The sequence below is a fragment of the Drosophila bipectinata genome, chromosome 3L (assembly GCF_030179905.1).
Source record: "Drosophila bipectinata strain 14024-0381.07 chromosome 3L, DbipHiC1v2, whole genome shotgun sequence".
NCBI classification, from domain to species: domain Eukaryota; kingdom Metazoa; phylum Arthropoda; class Insecta; order Diptera; family Drosophilidae; genus Drosophila; species Drosophila bipectinata.
In genome coordinates, this window is record NC_091738.1 from 464940 (window position 1) to 482055 (window position 17116).

General features: G+C 46.4%; 1 protein-coding gene and 3 non-coding genes across 4 annotated transcripts; all 4 read left to right on the forward strand.

The window, feature by feature from the left end:
- Positions 1-2575: 2575 nt before the first annotated feature.
- On the forward strand, positions 2576-10417 carry ru (roughoid). The gene is made up of 4 exons (XM_070279380.1): positions 2576-2731; positions 7601-7867; positions 9287-9671; positions 9725-10417. The coding sequence occupies exons 1-4, from the start codon at positions 2576-2578 to the stop codon at positions 10045-10047; spliced, it is 1131 nt and encodes a 376-aa protein (XP_070135481.1). The 3' UTR covers positions 10048-10417.
- TRNAE-CUC (transfer RNA glutamic acid (anticodon CUC)) lies at positions 3132-3203 on the forward strand. The gene has a single exon. It is a non-coding gene; the product is annotated as a tRNA-Glu (tRNA).
- On the forward strand, positions 3446-3517 carry TRNAE-CUC (transfer RNA glutamic acid (anticodon CUC)). Its single transcript has one exon. It is a non-coding gene; the product is annotated as a tRNA-Glu (tRNA).
- Positions 3758-3829, forward strand: TRNAE-CUC (transfer RNA glutamic acid (anticodon CUC)). The gene has a single exon. It is a non-coding gene; the product is annotated as a tRNA-Glu (tRNA).
- Positions 10418-17116: the final 6699 nt, after the last annotated feature.

A 17116-nucleotide genomic window follows, 5' to 3' on the forward strand; every position in this document is an offset into this window, starting at 1 on the left:
ATTCTGGAAATAAAATGCCAGTTGCAGAGCTACTTTAAGTTACTGCATTCCTCATTCTGACTTGTGTTTTTTCGTAGCCCTTTCCTTCCTCTCGCGGCCATCTGTGACCCGGCTTTCCACTTTTTTATTTGTCTCTGGATCTGGCTCCCAGAGTCCCAACGAGAACAAAAGGCTTGTCAGGCCATTTTCACTTTACTATTTCCATTACCGTGCGAACTCCCACTCCCCGCCCGCCTGGTGACCCCTTGGAATAGTTTTCCTTCGCCTTCGCTGTTTCTTATTAACATTTTCCTCTGCTCACCCACTCGGCGGATCGGGGCTCCACTCCATAATTGCCTTTTGATGTTGCCTTTGGCCATGGTCATGTTTTCCTCCCCCCGACTTGACCACATCTCCGCGGCCCTGCCCTGCACCCATTTAAAGCTACATTAATTGTTATGATTTACAATGAGAAAAATCATAAATTAATTATTCATGGGGCACGCAGCAAACAACCACCACGCTCCCGCAGGCCCCCCCAGTTGAGCATTAAAGTCCCCCTCCCTCCAGAACATTCCTGCCCTGGGTCAACGTCACCATCATCGTCAGCGTCAATTTCCGCAGAGCTTCCTTCCTGGCCGCGGATTCTGTACCTGAATGGCAATTGGAGTTGGGGTTAAAATCGGAATCGGCGGCAGATCAGCGGCAGGCCGTGAGCCATCAGCGTCCAATTAGCTAACGGAACTACGTGCAAATCGTTGCATCTCGCAGCCGCATCGAACGGTTCGAGTGGCGGAGTGCCGGCCAGCGAAAGATACTTTTGTATCTGGCGGTAAAAGCGGGTTAATTGATGGCTTTTGCATTAAATTGCTTCACTCGACGCAATCAGCTACAGAGCAGAGCAGAGCAGCAGAGAAAGAGAAAGAGAAAAGAGGGAGCAATTGACCCGCTCGGCGCTATTTGTATCTTTGTATCTTTGCATGGAAGTTAATTATCACAGTGGCTCACAGAGTTCGTGCTGCAATTTCCATAGATATTTATTAGATCGGAGTCAAGCGAATTTCTCAAGCCATAAATCAAGCTCAGCCAGTGATCTCAGAACGCCATCTGCTGGCCATACGTAAGAATATCTACGTATCTGCGTATCTACGGGATACTCAATTATCATATAAATGGAATATGAAACTTTTACAAGTTATTAGGAAAACAGTTTAAAACAATATGTGTTTTTCTGACCTAATTTTAGATTTAAATTTATTTTAAACGATTAAGGGCACTCTGATAAAATAGCTTCAGAGCAAAGTAGCTAAACTTTTATCGTAAATAACTATCCCTATTTTCTTGCCGTGTGCGTGGGTGGCTCAGTGGATTCTCCTCCGTCTAGACTGTGTCTCGCTGGCCCACCACGCACTTTAATCGGCTGCGTGCCTAATTTATTGATATGTCATCGTCTGCCCAGCACCATCCACTTCCCCTTCTGATTGTAGCTCTCCTTGACAATCTTTGCTGTGGCCTCATGCCAAAGTGTTTGTCATTTCCTCCCTGGCATTCCACAAATACTTGTCTGTAGTTTTCGTTTTCGGTTGCCGTATTACGAAATTGGCCAGCCGCTCTGCACCGCCCACTCTGCTTATCGTCTGGATATATATCTGGGATTGTTCAATTTCCAAACTGAATGAAACTTTAGCCACCCTGGTTCGATCCGCTTTCCTGGTTTGCGTGATTCACTTTTTTTTTTTACATTTTTTCGATTATATGTACAAGGAGCATTATGTTTTGTCTGGCTGTCTTTGGTTTTGCTTCTCGTTTTATTATTATTCTTGTATTATTCTATATTTCCGTGTGAACTTCCGTTTGGCCCCGCCCTCTACCCTGCTTCCCTCCGGCCGGGGCTCCCTTCCGAAAAAGGCAAAAGTTTGGAACGTGTTTGAAATATTGATAGCGAAATGAGCAGAGACCAGACCACAACAACCCACACACAAGCGCACTTGGACCTTGCACCAGTCGGTGGTCGGTGGTGGCAGGCAACACCTACTGCACTCCCCAAGTTATTAAACACTGTAAACTATTGTATCTACCAATCTAACAATGAGATATGTTAAAAGATATAGTGTATAATGTTCATAGATAGATAAAATCTCCCTACCTTTCTTTTAGATCTCCAATCCTTTCAGATAGTATACGCTGTTTGGTTGTTAATCTGAAAAATATAGAAAGGAAATATTTAAATACCAATTTTTACGATATAATAATTATATATCCATAGCTCTGTATTATAGTTTATGGCCCAAAATAAGTTAATTATAGATATACTTTCTTTTTTGCCATGTAACCCTCTCGTTCTCCTCCGGTTTCTCCCCATTTTCTGTCTGTGGCTGGTCTGCCTCCTCCCCGGCCTCTCCCTCTCCGCTTTGTGGTTGCTGTTCGCTGCCGTCTGCCACCGTCTGGTGGTGCAGTGGTGCCCTGGTCCGGTGGCGGGGCGTGTGACCTCTCCCACCTCCGCTTCCACCTTCCCCCGTTCCCCGTTCCGAGAGTGGCCCCTTTTACGGTTGCATTAGACAATAACTGGTAATAATCGTTGAACCGTAAAATAAACATGGATACCCGGTGCACTTGTTTGGGCAGCAACAACAGCGGTCAGGTGGTTCAGGTGGCTCAGTTGGTGGTGTCTTTGTCGCTGCAGGTGATTACGTCTGTCCACTGTCCACCGTCCACTGTCCTCTGCCTGCCCGTCCATTGTCGTCTGCCGGACGTTAACTGATTTGTGCATTGACGCGAAGTCGTAGAAATATACGAAAAGACATAAATACTTAAGCAGGGAGACAGCCGCAGAAATGAGTGGGGCGGGGGGAGGAAAACTCTGGGCCGGGAATAGGGGAAACTTGCGGTTTTCCCGCAGATCCGATTGGCAGAATTGCAAGCAGATGCCGATGCCCATTCGAAATCAGGTCTGATCCGTAGGAAATTCAAATTCGTCATCGTATTTCGATTTACTGCATAAGTGAGTTGTGATTCAGGGCCTAAAAATACCAGTCTTTTTTGAATAAATCTCCGCGAGCAACAAAAACAAATGCTTAGACATCGACCCACCATGAAAACGATCTTGTTTGGAGGCGGTCTGAAGTTCGGAGCTGGCGCGCCACGTCGTCAAGTCCCATATTGTCTAGTGGTTAGGATATCCGGCTCTCACCCGGAAGGCCCGGGTTCGATTCCCGGTATGGGAAACTTTTTTTTTTAATTTTATTATTTTTTTATTTTTTAGCTACTTATATAATTTTTTATTAATAAAATGCAAATTTTACATTTATTTAATGGAATACTGAAGTCCAATGATATTTTAAAGGTTGGCAAGAGAAAATAATGCAAATGTTTTGGAAAAAAAATAGTTTGGCTAATAGGATCTATTTTTTAAATTCTTTTTGTTTTTAACCGTTATCCAACACTCGTTTGAGCCAGGATATCCTAGTCCCATATTGTCTAGTGGTTAGGATATCCGGCTCTCACCCGGAAGGCCCGGGTTCGATTCCCGGTATGGGAAACTTTTTTATAAAATTTTGGATAAAAAATAAAAGAACCAAAATTGAAAAATAATATTTATAAGATAGCATACTATAAAATAAAGATTCCTTTCAAGAATTTTTGTTTCGAATATAGCTCTAATTGGGTTAGTTCGGGGTTTTTCAAAACTGTTTCCAAAAATATGATATATTTATTTTTAAAAATTTATTTATATGGATTGATGTACTCCTGATCTGAATGGATGCGATAAGATCTCAAGTCCCATATTGTCTAGTGGTTAGGATATCCGGCTCTCACCCGGAAGGCCCGGGTTCGATTCCCGGTATGGGAAACTTTTTTGCTTCATCTGCTACTATTTTCAGCTTCGGTTCATTGCTATATTCGGGAGGATTATGACCACCTACGAACTGGGTAGTCGAAATTTCGTTCCGTACGCCGTTCTAAATCTGTGAAATCTCGACCCGACATCAAGAGCAGCTTTAATTCTTCTGTTGAAATTGGGCAAACAACAGCTACAGAAGCAAGCTCTTGTGGTTTAGGGTCTATGTTGAGCATTATTTTATGGCTCAGAGACGGCTCCAGGGGGGTCTTGCAGGGGCCGGTAGTAAGGGCAAGTGTTTCACACAGTAAACACAAGTTAATGAAATTAAAACGTAAGCAGCAGACACACAAAAACGCAATAAACACAAAAGAAATTACAATTAAATTGAAAGCAAAGAGAAAGACAATTGAGTGCTGGTGCGAGTGAGAGGGCCCGAGTGGGAGGGGTACGGCAATAGCCGGCTCCACACTCGGCCGCCCCACTCCTCTGGAGTGCATTTTGACATGCAATCCAAATGGAAATGAACTTTGAAGCTCCAGCGGCCTGCGTGGGTCGCTGTTTCTCAGTTTCCCGGCCTGAGAATTTCAAGTCGCTGGCTATCGCGATGCTCTACTTGCCCCTTACAGATCCCCCCATCACCCCCTCGCCTGGCTGACGTACCACCTCCCCTCCTCCGTGGTGCGAGTACTTCTTCAGTGATGGCGTGCGCGACTTTTAATCGCATTCGTTTCAATTGTCGGAATTTTATTGTGAAACCGGCTAAGACTCTGGGCGTCAAAGCCTGCCTCCCTAAGACCCCTCTTCCGCCTGGCAAGCCACCTCCCCTGCCACCGGGTTTTTGCTTTCCATGTACATCTTTCATAACGCTTCATTATCGTCCCTCATCCATATACGAAATGCGAAAAGAAACCTTTGGAAATAGTTTAAAAAAAGTGAAAACCTTTCCCAGAGTTGGGGTCACAGTGAAAGCTTTCTTTGATAAAATTCTAGACTAGTCTGCCCTCTTTTGAATTTTTGAGAATTTTCCAATTAGACTTTTAGATATTTTGAATAAATAACCCCTTAATTTTGCTCTGTGTAAGCTCACATTACTTTCCTCTTTGATCCCATCACCCTACACAAGAGTCGCCGCCACCCACCTGGTAAACATTTTTCAATTATAGTTTTATAATAATTTTCTCGTCATTGTTGGTAGTTCATGTTCGTTGTCTTGTTGTTGTTTGCAGTTCATTTGTTGTTGCGTTTTGTTAATGTAACTTTCTTCGTTATTCTTTCACTTTTTGAACCGCCCACTGCTGCCTCCTCCACTACTAGGAGGAGCCGCCAACTTGCTTTCCATAACTTTTGCTCTCGACCCAAGGCACTTTAAGGCCCGTCGTAATTATATATTTATCCCCCTGTACTCTCTCACTATTTTTTCACTTTGCACCCTACGGCTGGAGTAATTAAATTTGTTTTTTCCCTTTTTCGCCAGTTCAGATACATATCCGAACCATATTTACTCAGGGAGCACTCTTTCCCGGCCATTTCCCCGCAAGAATTGCGATATAATTTCAAATGGGCTTTGAGCCAATTCACCTCGCCCATTGAACTGCATAAATCAATAAGGAAAAACTGAAAAAGTGGAAAGGTTGGAAAACAAACTCACATATTTGACAAACTAAGGAAAATAATTGAAAGTATAAGGGCACGGGGAGCAAATAATGCAAACACAAATAGTCAGCATTATGTAAATGGAATGTTTGTCCAAAGCAAACACAGAATGCGGTCGAATAAGGAAATCTAGACCAGAAGCTCAAGGAGCACTAAAAACTGCAAAGAATTCTATAAAATATAAGTTGATTGCCCCCTCAGAGGGTAATTACTCTTTAATGGTTTTTAAAGGAATAAAGGACAAGATTACAAAAGTCTATGATAAAGTTTAGGCTTTTTTTAATAGTTTCCCCAAAAGAATAGTTATCCTATTTAAAAGTATATTTTTCAGTGCATCTGGGTAACTAGAAAATATATCGCCAAGGAGGTTGCCTTGCATAATCAACTTCAACGGCGAGTCGAACTTCGATTTTTGCCTTTTGCCAAATGAGCCAAAAAGGAAGGCTGGCATATGGTGAGTGGGGGAAAGTGGCAGGAAGAAAGTGAAGGAAACAGGCAGGGGCAGGAGGGGCTAGTGGAGCCTTGGTTACCTGCACAGAGGAAGTTCGATGTTTGTTTCAAGGATTTTGTGCGTTTCAGTGTCCTGCACACGAACCCCGAACAAAACAAGTTGCGTGCCAAGGACAACGGCAGCAGCGGCAAAAGTTGGGAAAAAACACAGCAAAAGCCAACAGGAATCGATGTTTAAGGATATTAAGGATACACCTGTCGATATTTTTACAGTTTTTGGCATGCGCCTTGCCCCTCGTGGTCCCCCATATTTTTCATTTCGACGCCATTAACCGGTTTGCCAGTTGTGTGCCAGGATCATTAAGGGGCCGACCGAGAGCAACACTTCCGTCTGCAAAACTAGTTTTTGGGTAACCGACAGAGGAGAGCAGTCCTGAGGGAGAGGTGCAGAGGGGGGTACTGGCACTGACAACACGGCAGGACCTTCCTCTATTCCTGTTGTTTTGGGCCAAAGGTAATCACCATTAAAACTCATTACAACCGAACCAAACCGAACAGCACAGAGCCAAAGGAACTAAACTGAACTGAACAAACCGAACAGGACACGCCAGAAGGGAACAGGACACGCCAAGGGACCACAGCAACTGGAAGCAGACCATAATAAACCAAATAAAAGAACTCTAACCGGGAGAAACCAAAACATGCACTACGTACGTAGTTAACCCTTGGCCTAAAGCTAGGTTTAATGGCTGCTAAATTATTTTATTTACTCGTAAAAATAAAGTCTAGATTCCTTAGTTCAAGAATGAGGTTCGAGTTTTAAAGTTTAATGCTAAACTTTGGGAGGAGGTCTGGTAAGACTTTTAATGTATCAATTTTTTGAGGAATTTTAATTCCCAGCTCTTCCATTAGGGATCTGACTGGCATTATACCTCCTGAGCTATGGCTTTTCGGGACGCTTTCAGACACTTTCAGAATGCTTTCTCCAAATAGGAATCGCCGAATTCCGTCTTAATCTCGAGCATTTTCGGGCTGCACTCTGGCCCCTTTCTTTTGGGTGCTGCCGCAGCGGAAATAAATTTCTTGTGTGTGCAAAAAAAGAAATAAATTCTTGACTCTTTTATGGCCGTCTAGGGCCATTAAAGGAGGGGCTTCCAAAAGGGGGTGCTGAGGTGGGGGTGCCTGGGGATAGACCTGAATGATGGCGCCTTTGGCGTTGTCGCAATGTCGTCGTCGACGTTGTCTGCCAAATCGAGACGCCTCGGGGAGAAATGGCGCTGCAGTTGTCGTCAGAATCATCGGAGACAGTCGTCGAAGAAAGAGAGACAACCTTGAGCTAATTTGGCCATCGCCGGCACTGCATAATCCCCCCATGCACTGCGAGAAAGAACAGGGCATTTATTCTCCAAAATAATACAATAAACGGGGATAGTCTTAACTTGAATCCACGTATACTCCGGTCTCTAGAATGTTTTTTCAAGTGCCTTTACATCTTTGTTCCTTTCCAGGAGGCCGCAGCCGGGCCAGACAGCATTCCGAGCATCTCACCATGACAGAAGCCGTCCCCGCACCCGTCTCCGCCGGCTCTTCAGCTCCTCCTGCTAAGTGGGGCACCGTCACAAGACAGACGCCCCAAAAATAGAACCCAGTGCGAAAAGTGGAGGAGCAGGGCCGTAGCCAAAGGAATACCAGCAGGAGGAGGAAGCTATGTGGCACGGTACCGTTTTGCAAATGCCGCCGGCCCCGTCATCGTCGCAATCCGGCCTGGTTCTGGGCGTCGGCTGTGACCAGCTGATGGCAGTGCCGCCAGTCTGCTCGGGAGGAGCCTCTTCCAAAAAGTCTCCGGCCGTCGATTGGGAGAAGCAGCCCGAGGCGGTGGCCCCCTCGCCCACCTCCCTCAAGTGGCTGCCGCCCTTTTTCATTGTCCTCGTTTCAATCTTGGAGGTAAGTGAGTAGTCCCTCCTCAGCTCGGGCGCCAAATGTGACCGCTTTTTAATGCGATTACACTCGAGGGTTGATTGAGGGCCATAAAAAGCCACATTTTTGAGGGGGTGCCGGGCTGGCCTTGGGGCTGTGGAACTGGCTTATGGAAAAGTTGCCATGACATCCATGCCCGCAAAGCACAACATTCTGGCCACATTCTGTTGTGGTTTAATTGTTGCCACGCTGCAGTACAACCCTTGGGATAGCCAACATATTGGTCTGGGCTGACATCTAACCCCCGATCTTTTGTGTCTGATGGCTGTCTGATAGCAATTACTTATTTTTCTGATAGCTCTTCAAGTTCTCAAGCTCTTTTTATTGCTTTTGCCAGGTTGGGGTGCTGACTTTTTGCTCGGCAATTTTCTGAGAATTATTTAAGATTTGGGAATGTAAGAGGGTCTTAAGAGTTAGGTATGTAAACACTTTTATTTGATTTCAATTGTATTGAAAAGAAATTATTATTTTAAATTCAGCAAGGAAGTGTTCTAAGTCCTAGGTTTAAGACTTCTACTATTTAATTGAATTCTCCTATCGATTGAAATCGTTTAAACACACTTGGAGCCCGGCTGGCCAGCATCTTGCAGTCACGTCTGGCGAGCGTTTTGTATCTCAAGCTAAACGATGGCCATCTCCGTCGAAGAGGGTTGTTTGTCCGGCCATAACAAAGATGCCGCATCATATTTCAGCCTCATCCCCAACTTGTAATGGAAATGGGGGGCACACACACAGACACTGGACGAGCAATTGACTTTTGAAGCAAACAAATTGCCGACAGGGCCACAAAACCATACTCACTCATACACTCGGAGAAAACGACCAACCCCCCCTGCTCCAGAGCCCCATCCAGTGCATTTGTAAATGGAAGTTGGCTTCCGGTTAAAGGATATTCGAGTAGACGAAGGGATACAGAGTGCGTGCGAAAAACCCAACACGTCTACGATTTGTTTTCCGCGTCTGGCTTTTTGCACACCACACAGACTGGACGCCGCCAGGGAGAAAAAGTGCGGGGGAAACCGGGATATATGGGGCGTAAAAAGGGAGAACAAGGGAGAAACAGGGAGAGGAGGCGGAGGAATTGATGGCGACGTCTCGTCGCTGTCTGCTGGCAGTCTGCGCCGCCTCTGGGGTGGCTTTTCCCAACCCCCACACGCCCAAGTCCTTGCTCCCCGAAAGCTTTCTCGGCTCTGTGGGCTTGATGATTTTATTACTTCCTTGCCTTCCTGGGAATATGCTTCGGGAATGGGGCTTCCCCCGAACGAGATGCTCGCTCAAGTGGCTAAGAACTAGTTCCGGCGAGCTGGAAAAGGATATAATTATATTAAGGATGTCTTTAGAATTTTAGAAAACAATCCCTAATCCCATCTATTATCTCCTCTCTAGATTGCAGTTTTTGTGTGCGTCTCTGCTGATCCTCCCGAGGATTCCCTGCTCGTCTACCGTCCCGACCAGCGCCTCCAGCTGTGGCGCTTTCTCAGCTATGCCCTGCTCCACGCCAGCTGGCTGCATTTGGCCTTCAATGTGCTCACCCAGCTGCTCTTCGGGCTGCCCCTGGAATCCGTGCATGGATCGATGCGAACAGGAGTCATCTACGTGGCTGGAGTTCTGGCTGGATCCCTGGGCACTTCAGTGGTGGATTCAGAGGTGTACCTGGTAGGGGCCAGTGGTGGGGTGTACGCTCTCCTAGCTGCCCAGTTGGCCAGTCTACTCCTCAATTTCGGACATATGCGAAACGGAGTGGTCCAGCTCATGGCTGTGATTGTGTTTGGTGAGTAATATTACTTAATATAAGGTATATATGACTTGAGCTATCTCTTGTAGTCTTCTGCGATCTGGGCTATGCCTTGTACTCCCGGGAGCCGAAGCCTTTGAGGCTCGCACAGCCGGCGCGCCCCTCAGTCTCCTACATTGCCCACATGACTGGGGCTCTGGCCGGGATCAGTGTGGGTCTGCTGCTTCTCCGGCAGCTGGATGGTGGCCTGCGGCCCCGACCCCTTCGCTGGCTGGCCCTGGGCGTTTGGTGCCTGTTCAGCACCTTTGGCATAGCCTTCAACCTGGTCAACACGGTAACAGCTCAGCTCCTAGCCGAGGAGGAGGGTCAGGTCATTCGACAGCATCTGATGCACGACCTCGGAATGGGATGATCTACGACGTTCGAGTCCAAAGACTGTGTCCTGCTCCACATATCATTCTCCTATTGCTTTAGTCTAGTCACTAGCCAGTAAGTAAGACTTTCGCCCAGGACGGAGTGCTCAAAAGGTATCAAGTATCCGTCGGATACCCTGGGATCGCTCAAAGAATACTCGTAGCTCGTAAGCTCCAACAACATTTATCTTATGCCAATGCCAAAGGAGTGTACTGAAGTTTGCTCAAAGGCCTTTCAAGAACTGAGCCTGTCTCACATCAAAGACTTAGAATCGGGTTTGGCTAGCTATCAGGGGGCCGGGACTTCTCTAGCTCCAAGTCCAGCTCCATCGAGTTGCCTACTTAGTTTTAATGCCAAACCAGAGCTTAAAAAACAAACTAACATATGTATTTAACCAAAATAAATAAAAGAAATTCATAATCAAGGCGTTTTTAAAGAGGTGGGGTTAGAGGTAAGTTATAACCATTTGTGAAACACGTACCCCTTTATTGATTTCCTTTTGAAAGCCTCCCACAAGCCACTCTATTTGTGGTCCCCACCTGAGGTAAAAACTGCACCAAAATTCATTGAAAATTCGGCAATTATGCGAAGCAGCTGCAACCGGCCGAGGGAGACCAACAAATTGGAGAGGCTCTGTGCAATTGGCGAAACCGTCAGAAATTAATAGCAAACAAAAACAGAAATTAGCCATCAGCTTTGGACATTGTTCTGGTTCGGCATTGCCCCATCGACTGCGCTGGCCTCATGAGCCATGGCCAGAACCAGCGGCTGGAAGGCGGAAAGGGGAGTGTTATTTTGGTTTTGGATTTCGCTATGCCCGAAAAATGAAATTGTAAACTGGCAGCAATGTGTTGGGGTAATTCAATAGCTGGTAGCAACATTCGTGACCCCCAACTGGTGCCGTCGAAAAAACCACTGAGCACCACCCAAACCGAGTGCATTTTGATGAGACGTTGATGGTTCAATCGAACGAGCAAACAATCGACCCACCCAGCCGGCCGAGCCAATTTAGCAGCCATTTGCGATTCCAAGATCTGTGCGATTGATCTGTGATGGCGAAGGACGGAGGATTGGATCACCTCGGTGCACGAAATGGTTTGGAATCCGAGTTCCAGGCCCGGTCCAGGCCATTGACAGTTGACAACAAATATTTGTGACATTAAATGCGGCTGCCAGACTTCTTTTCCCAGTTTTCTCAATGAAACAGAATCGTCCTAAGAGCTTAAACCACTTTGATATTTTGCACTGGGGGAAATAGGGTTTCATTAGAGGACTGACTTGGGGAAGTACTGGAGTACCTCCTCTGCAGTTTACCTTATTCAAGCCAATTACTTGGGACTGTTTTTCCAAGTGTTCTGTCTCCAGAGGAGTTGCAGCTTGCGACTTGCTCATTTCACTAATTTAATGAAGACCTTTTGCCGAGTGCAGCCCGGGGAGCAAAAAAGAGGGAAGCCCATTGTCTCAGTACCTCTCACTCGAGAAGAGACAACAACGAAAACGACAACGCAGACGGAGTCCTCCCCAGATTGATGAGCTTCGGTTGCAGGCTGCGGTTTGGACGGCTTTTAAGACTCCTTTCTGCCCCCCTGCGCCAGCCTTGAGTTGGCTGAAGGAGTGGCCGAGGGGCCGGTGGGGGAGGCTGGAGAGCCTGCATCAATAATTTGTGTCCGCCGTTGAAAATAATTGACCAAGTTTGTCTGTTTGCGGTTGTGGCATTTAATCTACTTGCAGCTGAAGTTCCGAAAGCGACAACTGAACTGCAGCAGCTGCCATTCGGAGAAGAGGACGACAAAAAAGCCAAGTTCCAGGCCCCAATCTCCAGTCCCTCTTCCTGGCCGTCTGCGTCTTGGCCTGCACTTGGCGTAATTGAAATAATTTTAAGTGAAAAATCTGCATTCAAAAAATATTTCAGCGGGCACACACAAATGTCAGCGTCAGGCTGGGAATCAGAGCCCAGGGAGGAGACAAAACACCAGGAGCTTGGATAAAAATCAAGACGGTAGGATACGCTTTGGATTTTTGTTAAGCATTCTGGAGAATGTGTGTATAGCTGGTCTACTTTTTAGAGTTTATAAATATCTTTTTAAACCAAAAAGGCTCCTCCACTTATGAGTTACAAAATCCTCACTTGAATCAATATGCCTGACCATAAAAACTGCCAGAAATTCTTTTTTGCAGCCGCATCGCAAAAATTTACATGCGCCAATTTGAGAGGACATAAGGCCAACAAAAAAGAGTCAACAGTTTGCAGCTCTGGCAGTCGCCTCGAACATAATCCTGGGCATTAAGGCAAATTGCACAGCATCTGCCGCAGCGACCAGCAAGGGGAGAGCGGGTCGGATCGGATCGATCATTGGGAGCCCACCGTAATTTGCTTAATTCGACGCTCAGCCCAAAATGCCGACATCCTCCGAGGTCCAGGTCCAGGTCCAGGTCCAGCACGAGGCTGCCACTCGTCGATCGACTGACGAGGATGATCCTCCCCACCCCAGAAACCGACAAAAAACCCAGGTGAGGCGGCGGCTTCTGCAGCGGCAGCCCCAATTTGCCATGGCCTGCCCTGGGGGGCAATTTCAGGTCCAGTTTTTTCGCTCCATATTTTTTCACCAGTGGGTTGCTTTAATTTTTGGTGGCTGTAATTTTGGCTTTATGTGAAGTGTCCATTTTTTTCATCAGAAGCTCTGTCAGTACCTAGACAACCCCGTCGCCCTTGGGGAACCCTCGAATTTGATAAACAAATGTTGGAAAAAAGAGGAAATACAATATGCATGTCTCTCGAATCGATAGATACTGCAGTTTTCAGCATAAATGTGTTTTTTTGTAGAGAATCGTACGAATTTGTAGCTGCAACTGTCCATGTTCATTCAATTTATGTTTTTTGCAATGAATTTATCAAAAAATATCTACATAAATTCTTGTTTTGGCATTCCCATCCGTTCTAATTCATATTCCCTAGATGTATTTTTTATTTTGCTGGGAAAGCTTTCAGAAACTATAGGAACAACTGGAACAAAGTGCAAGTGACAAGGACTGTGACAGGGATTTCATATTTGGAGCCTGAGAAACAGGACACTTGTGGTTGAACTTTGAACCCCAGCTGGAGCTCAGCTATCCAAATACATGGAAATTTTCTCTGGCAGAGTGGCAGAATCAAAGCCCCTTTGAGTTAATCCCAAGGAGCACTACAAGCTCGAGTTAATTTCATTGATCTTGTGATTTCATGGGGGAGAGACTCATTAAATCCGGAGCCCCTCTGGCTCATAATTCAGCTCAATATAAATCTGTTAACAAAACGCTTAATCCGTTTTGTGCGCTTTATTTATGGCCATTTGATGGCGCATTATCGCATCAGGCACATGGCACCCGTCAGGGCCCGGCCCGCGTCCTCGGGAGCCCCCGGATCCTCCAGCTGGCGCGCCTCATAATTGGATTCGTCACAGCTTCCCCCTCGGAGCTCCCCGAAATCCACAGGCCATAAATCGCGGGCTGCTTGAAATGCAAATTTTCGGGACTGCAGCTTGTTGAAGTTGTTCGAGTTGGTGTATCATCGGCAGGGCATCAAAGTGGCAGCGAAATGTTTCTTATTTTTGAGGCTGCTCTGCTGGCCAATTAACGCTGCCAGAAAAAAATCTGGAAAAGGAGCTCGAGCAGGAAGCAGAGCTGCAATCAGAGTTCACTTGAACACTTTGCAATTAAGCTGCGTTGAGCTACACCAAAAAAAGTGCGTGGATTTGTGCGGGTGGAGCTGCAAAAACAACGTCACAGAGTGCAGTGGAGTGGCTCCATGTTCGGCTCACCGATGCTGCTTGTCGATGCCCAACAAAGGATAATCCAGCAGGCAGGTGAGAGGTGTTCTGGCTGCACCCATTAATAGCCGCCAAAAAGTCACTGGCGGTGTCAGATAACAACCCACGCACTGCAAGCCTTCTAAGCTTTTAAATACTCTACAATTTTTGTTTAATTCTTGAACCCAAAGGCAACTAAGCTGCTTTTAAAACTACTCTAAGCAATTAATATTTCAGTTTCAACAAAAATAGATAATAAATATTGCAAACAGGTAAGTGAGGCCAAGTACCCCGTGGCGGCAGACAAAACAGGCAGCATTGCACAACATTTGGTTTTGGCCAGACTGCAGATTAAGTGGTTTGTGGCCGGAGATCCTGGCCAGGAACGGGCGACGCGCTTGTTACCCCCGAGGCGCATCTAATGTCCCCATCCGAAGGGGATCTAGTGGCTTGCATTAATTAAACGCACTTAAAAGACCGAGAAGTACCTGTGTCTGTCTGCGAGTGCCGGGCCAATTAACTTTCGCCTGGGAAGTGAGCAATTCCTAGAGCATTCTCCAATCAATTAGTCCCGCCCTTTGCAGAACCAAGTGCCTGGTCTTCTTTCCCCAGACGAGCCATTCAGAACTCTTGAGAAAAACATCAATGCGAGAAATGAAAATCGCTGCGAAAAGTGGCAATAAATTATGTCTGCGGTGGCGTCCGCCAGTTGATTGAAATCGACAACGACCCCATCCCCACTCCTTCCTCCTCTCAGACTCTGACTCTGGGTCTGATCGGTCGGAATTAAGTTCTGTTAACCCGGCAGAGACAACCATTGCTGGCTGCAGGTATGCAAAAGAGCAATATTTCAGAAAATGATGAGTTACAGATGACGCTGGGTGCTGCCCAGGGAGACCAGACCGCAGCAGCATCGCAGGGAAACAGATGCGAAAGATATTCACAGTCTTCAATGGTTTGGCCAAAACGGAGCTAAATCGTAATGGGGAAGCATTGGACCAAGCACAGTGGACTACAAACAGAAGGACAATTGAACAATTTGCCAGTATCGAGACATATTTCACAAAAACCAATGATATGGAAGGGACATCATTATGCAAATGCTGGAAACCCTCGAATAGAAACCCTTGAAAGTCGGCATTTACTCCCACTGTCCCTGAGTCATCTGGCATGTGGTAGATCCAACTCATGGCCTCCTCCTCCTTGATGGACCTCCCTCCTTGGCATATTCCCGACTGCATTGTTTACTCCGCACAGACCAAAACAAAAATGCAGCCATGGACTGGCCCAGACATCCGAGTCAGTCATCCGAGGAGGCCATGCCGGAGAGAGGTGCAGGCGGCAGCCTCCATTCTGCACGGAGCATGGAGCAGAATTTTATGGATTTATTGAAAATTGAACGCACTTGAATCGGATGGGAGGGGAGGGGAAGACTCGCAGGAAGCGAGGGGAGCTCCAGCTTCCCGCCTGCCTGTCTGCGAAAGAGGCTTGTTTGGAAAGCAAATAGACAAAGTCTGATGGCAGAATCAGGAGGCAAGACAGGAGCGGTTCAACAGCTAACCAGTCAACAAAGCTTAATTAAAAACACCTCTTTTTATAAGTTAGTTATCCTATAGAGTGATGCTAGAATATTTCATTAAAGTGTTTATTTTGAATGGAGACCGCACCTGTTTCAAGAACCTGCGATGGCCACGCGTTTCGATGAACATCTACTGCCGGCTGTTTGTTTGGTTTGGGGCTTGGTTTGCCTCAAGTTTTTGGTGTTTTGTTTATGGAAACGCGTGCGGTCAACAACAGCAGCAATATTGAGACGGGAGAATTAACACATATGAGAGTTTTCCAGCAGACCCCGAGTCTGCCACCAATAAATGCGAGCTAGTGGCCGCGAGTATACAGTACGGGCTATCCAAACATTCAAAGGTCGATTCAGTTTATCACCTGGAGCCTGGAACACATTCGTGTTTTCACAAATCAGACGGGGACAGATCTGGGAGTAATGTGATGGCATCCGAGGCTGAATTGGCGCCTGGGAGGGGACGAGTTTCGAGGGGAGAGGTCGCTGGGCCGGTTCTCGATTTGATTTAGTCGATTTAACTGGCCCAGACGCAGACCCTACCCCAGAGCCCGGATCCTACACACCTCCGAGGATGGTCGCCCACACGGTTTCCCAGGATGTCGTGGTCGTCTCGCGGAATGGAATGCGCATTCTGCATCCAGCCCAGTCCAACCCAGATCAGCCACGTGGGAAGTCTCCACTGTACTTTCGGATCATGCACTCGATGTGTGACAACAAACAAAACACTTTGCGAATCGCTTTTCATCGGTCCTAAAATAAAACCCAATTCCAAGAAGAATCGTTTCTTCTTTGTTCCCCTGGGTATTTGGCTTGGCTACAAAAGAAACAACAACAAATTGGGAATGCTGCTCGTAGCGCCCACGCACCGCTGCCGATGGGGGTCTGGGGTGACCAATTGGCGCCTAGAAACAATTTGGTCGGAAAATCGGGAAGCCGGAGGGGGCCGTTGGTTTTCGCCAACAACCAACAACACACAGGTGGCTGTGACTTTGTGCCGCGATTAAGTGTCTCATAAATTCATTAATTTGTCGCGCTCTTTCCCATAGTCGCATTCTCTTAAAATATTTGTCAGCTTTATGGGCGCTTTAAAAACTAATGTGGGGAAATTAATACAGAATAAATTCTAAGAAAATCGCAAATTGGCGACGGGGCAGGAGGAGGTGGAACTGTGCCACCTCCTCACAGATCCCCACAAGTGTCGTTATGGATGTTTGGGCATTTAAATATAGCCGCGAGGCGACGATCTCATCAGATCAGACCACTAAACGAGACGTGAATGAATCAGCTCGGAATAGAAGCGGCAGCAGTGGCACTATATTTATAGGGATACCCTAAGAGATGGGGTCTACATTATCCTTCCTGAAGGTATAAGAACGAAAGAATAATATGGTGTAAATACTTAAAGGTCTAATTGTTTGGATTTGGCTTTGAGTTATGGCTGAAAAATATTATTCAACTAAGAACTGCAAAGAAGAAACATTAAATATTGTCTAAAGAGCATTTCATATTTTTCACTCTCGAAAACAAAAATAAGTCTCGTTTATATATACAAAATCGTACGATATCTCAGACAGATGCGATCTAGCCACCTCCCCCATTTGGCCAATCTATTTTGGTGGGCAGCGCGACAAAAGCCAAAAGCTAAACAATTCGCAAATGTTTGGACTAGTCTTCTGAATTGGCAACCGAGAGGGGGAGTTTCGAGA

Coding starts and splice junctions, on each gene's coding strand:
- ru (XM_070279380.1), top strand. CDS start 2,576: ATGGATACCCGGTGCACTTGTTTGGGCAGCAACAACAGCGGTCAGGTG. Junction 2,732..7,600: donor TCCATTGTCGTCTGCCGGAC/GTTAACTGATTT, acceptor GCAGGGCCGTAG/CCAAAGGAATACCAGCAGGA. Junction 7,868..9,286: donor TCCTCGTTTCAATCTTGGAG/GTAAGTGAGTAG, acceptor TCTCCTCTCTAG/ATTGCAGTTTTTGTGTGCGT.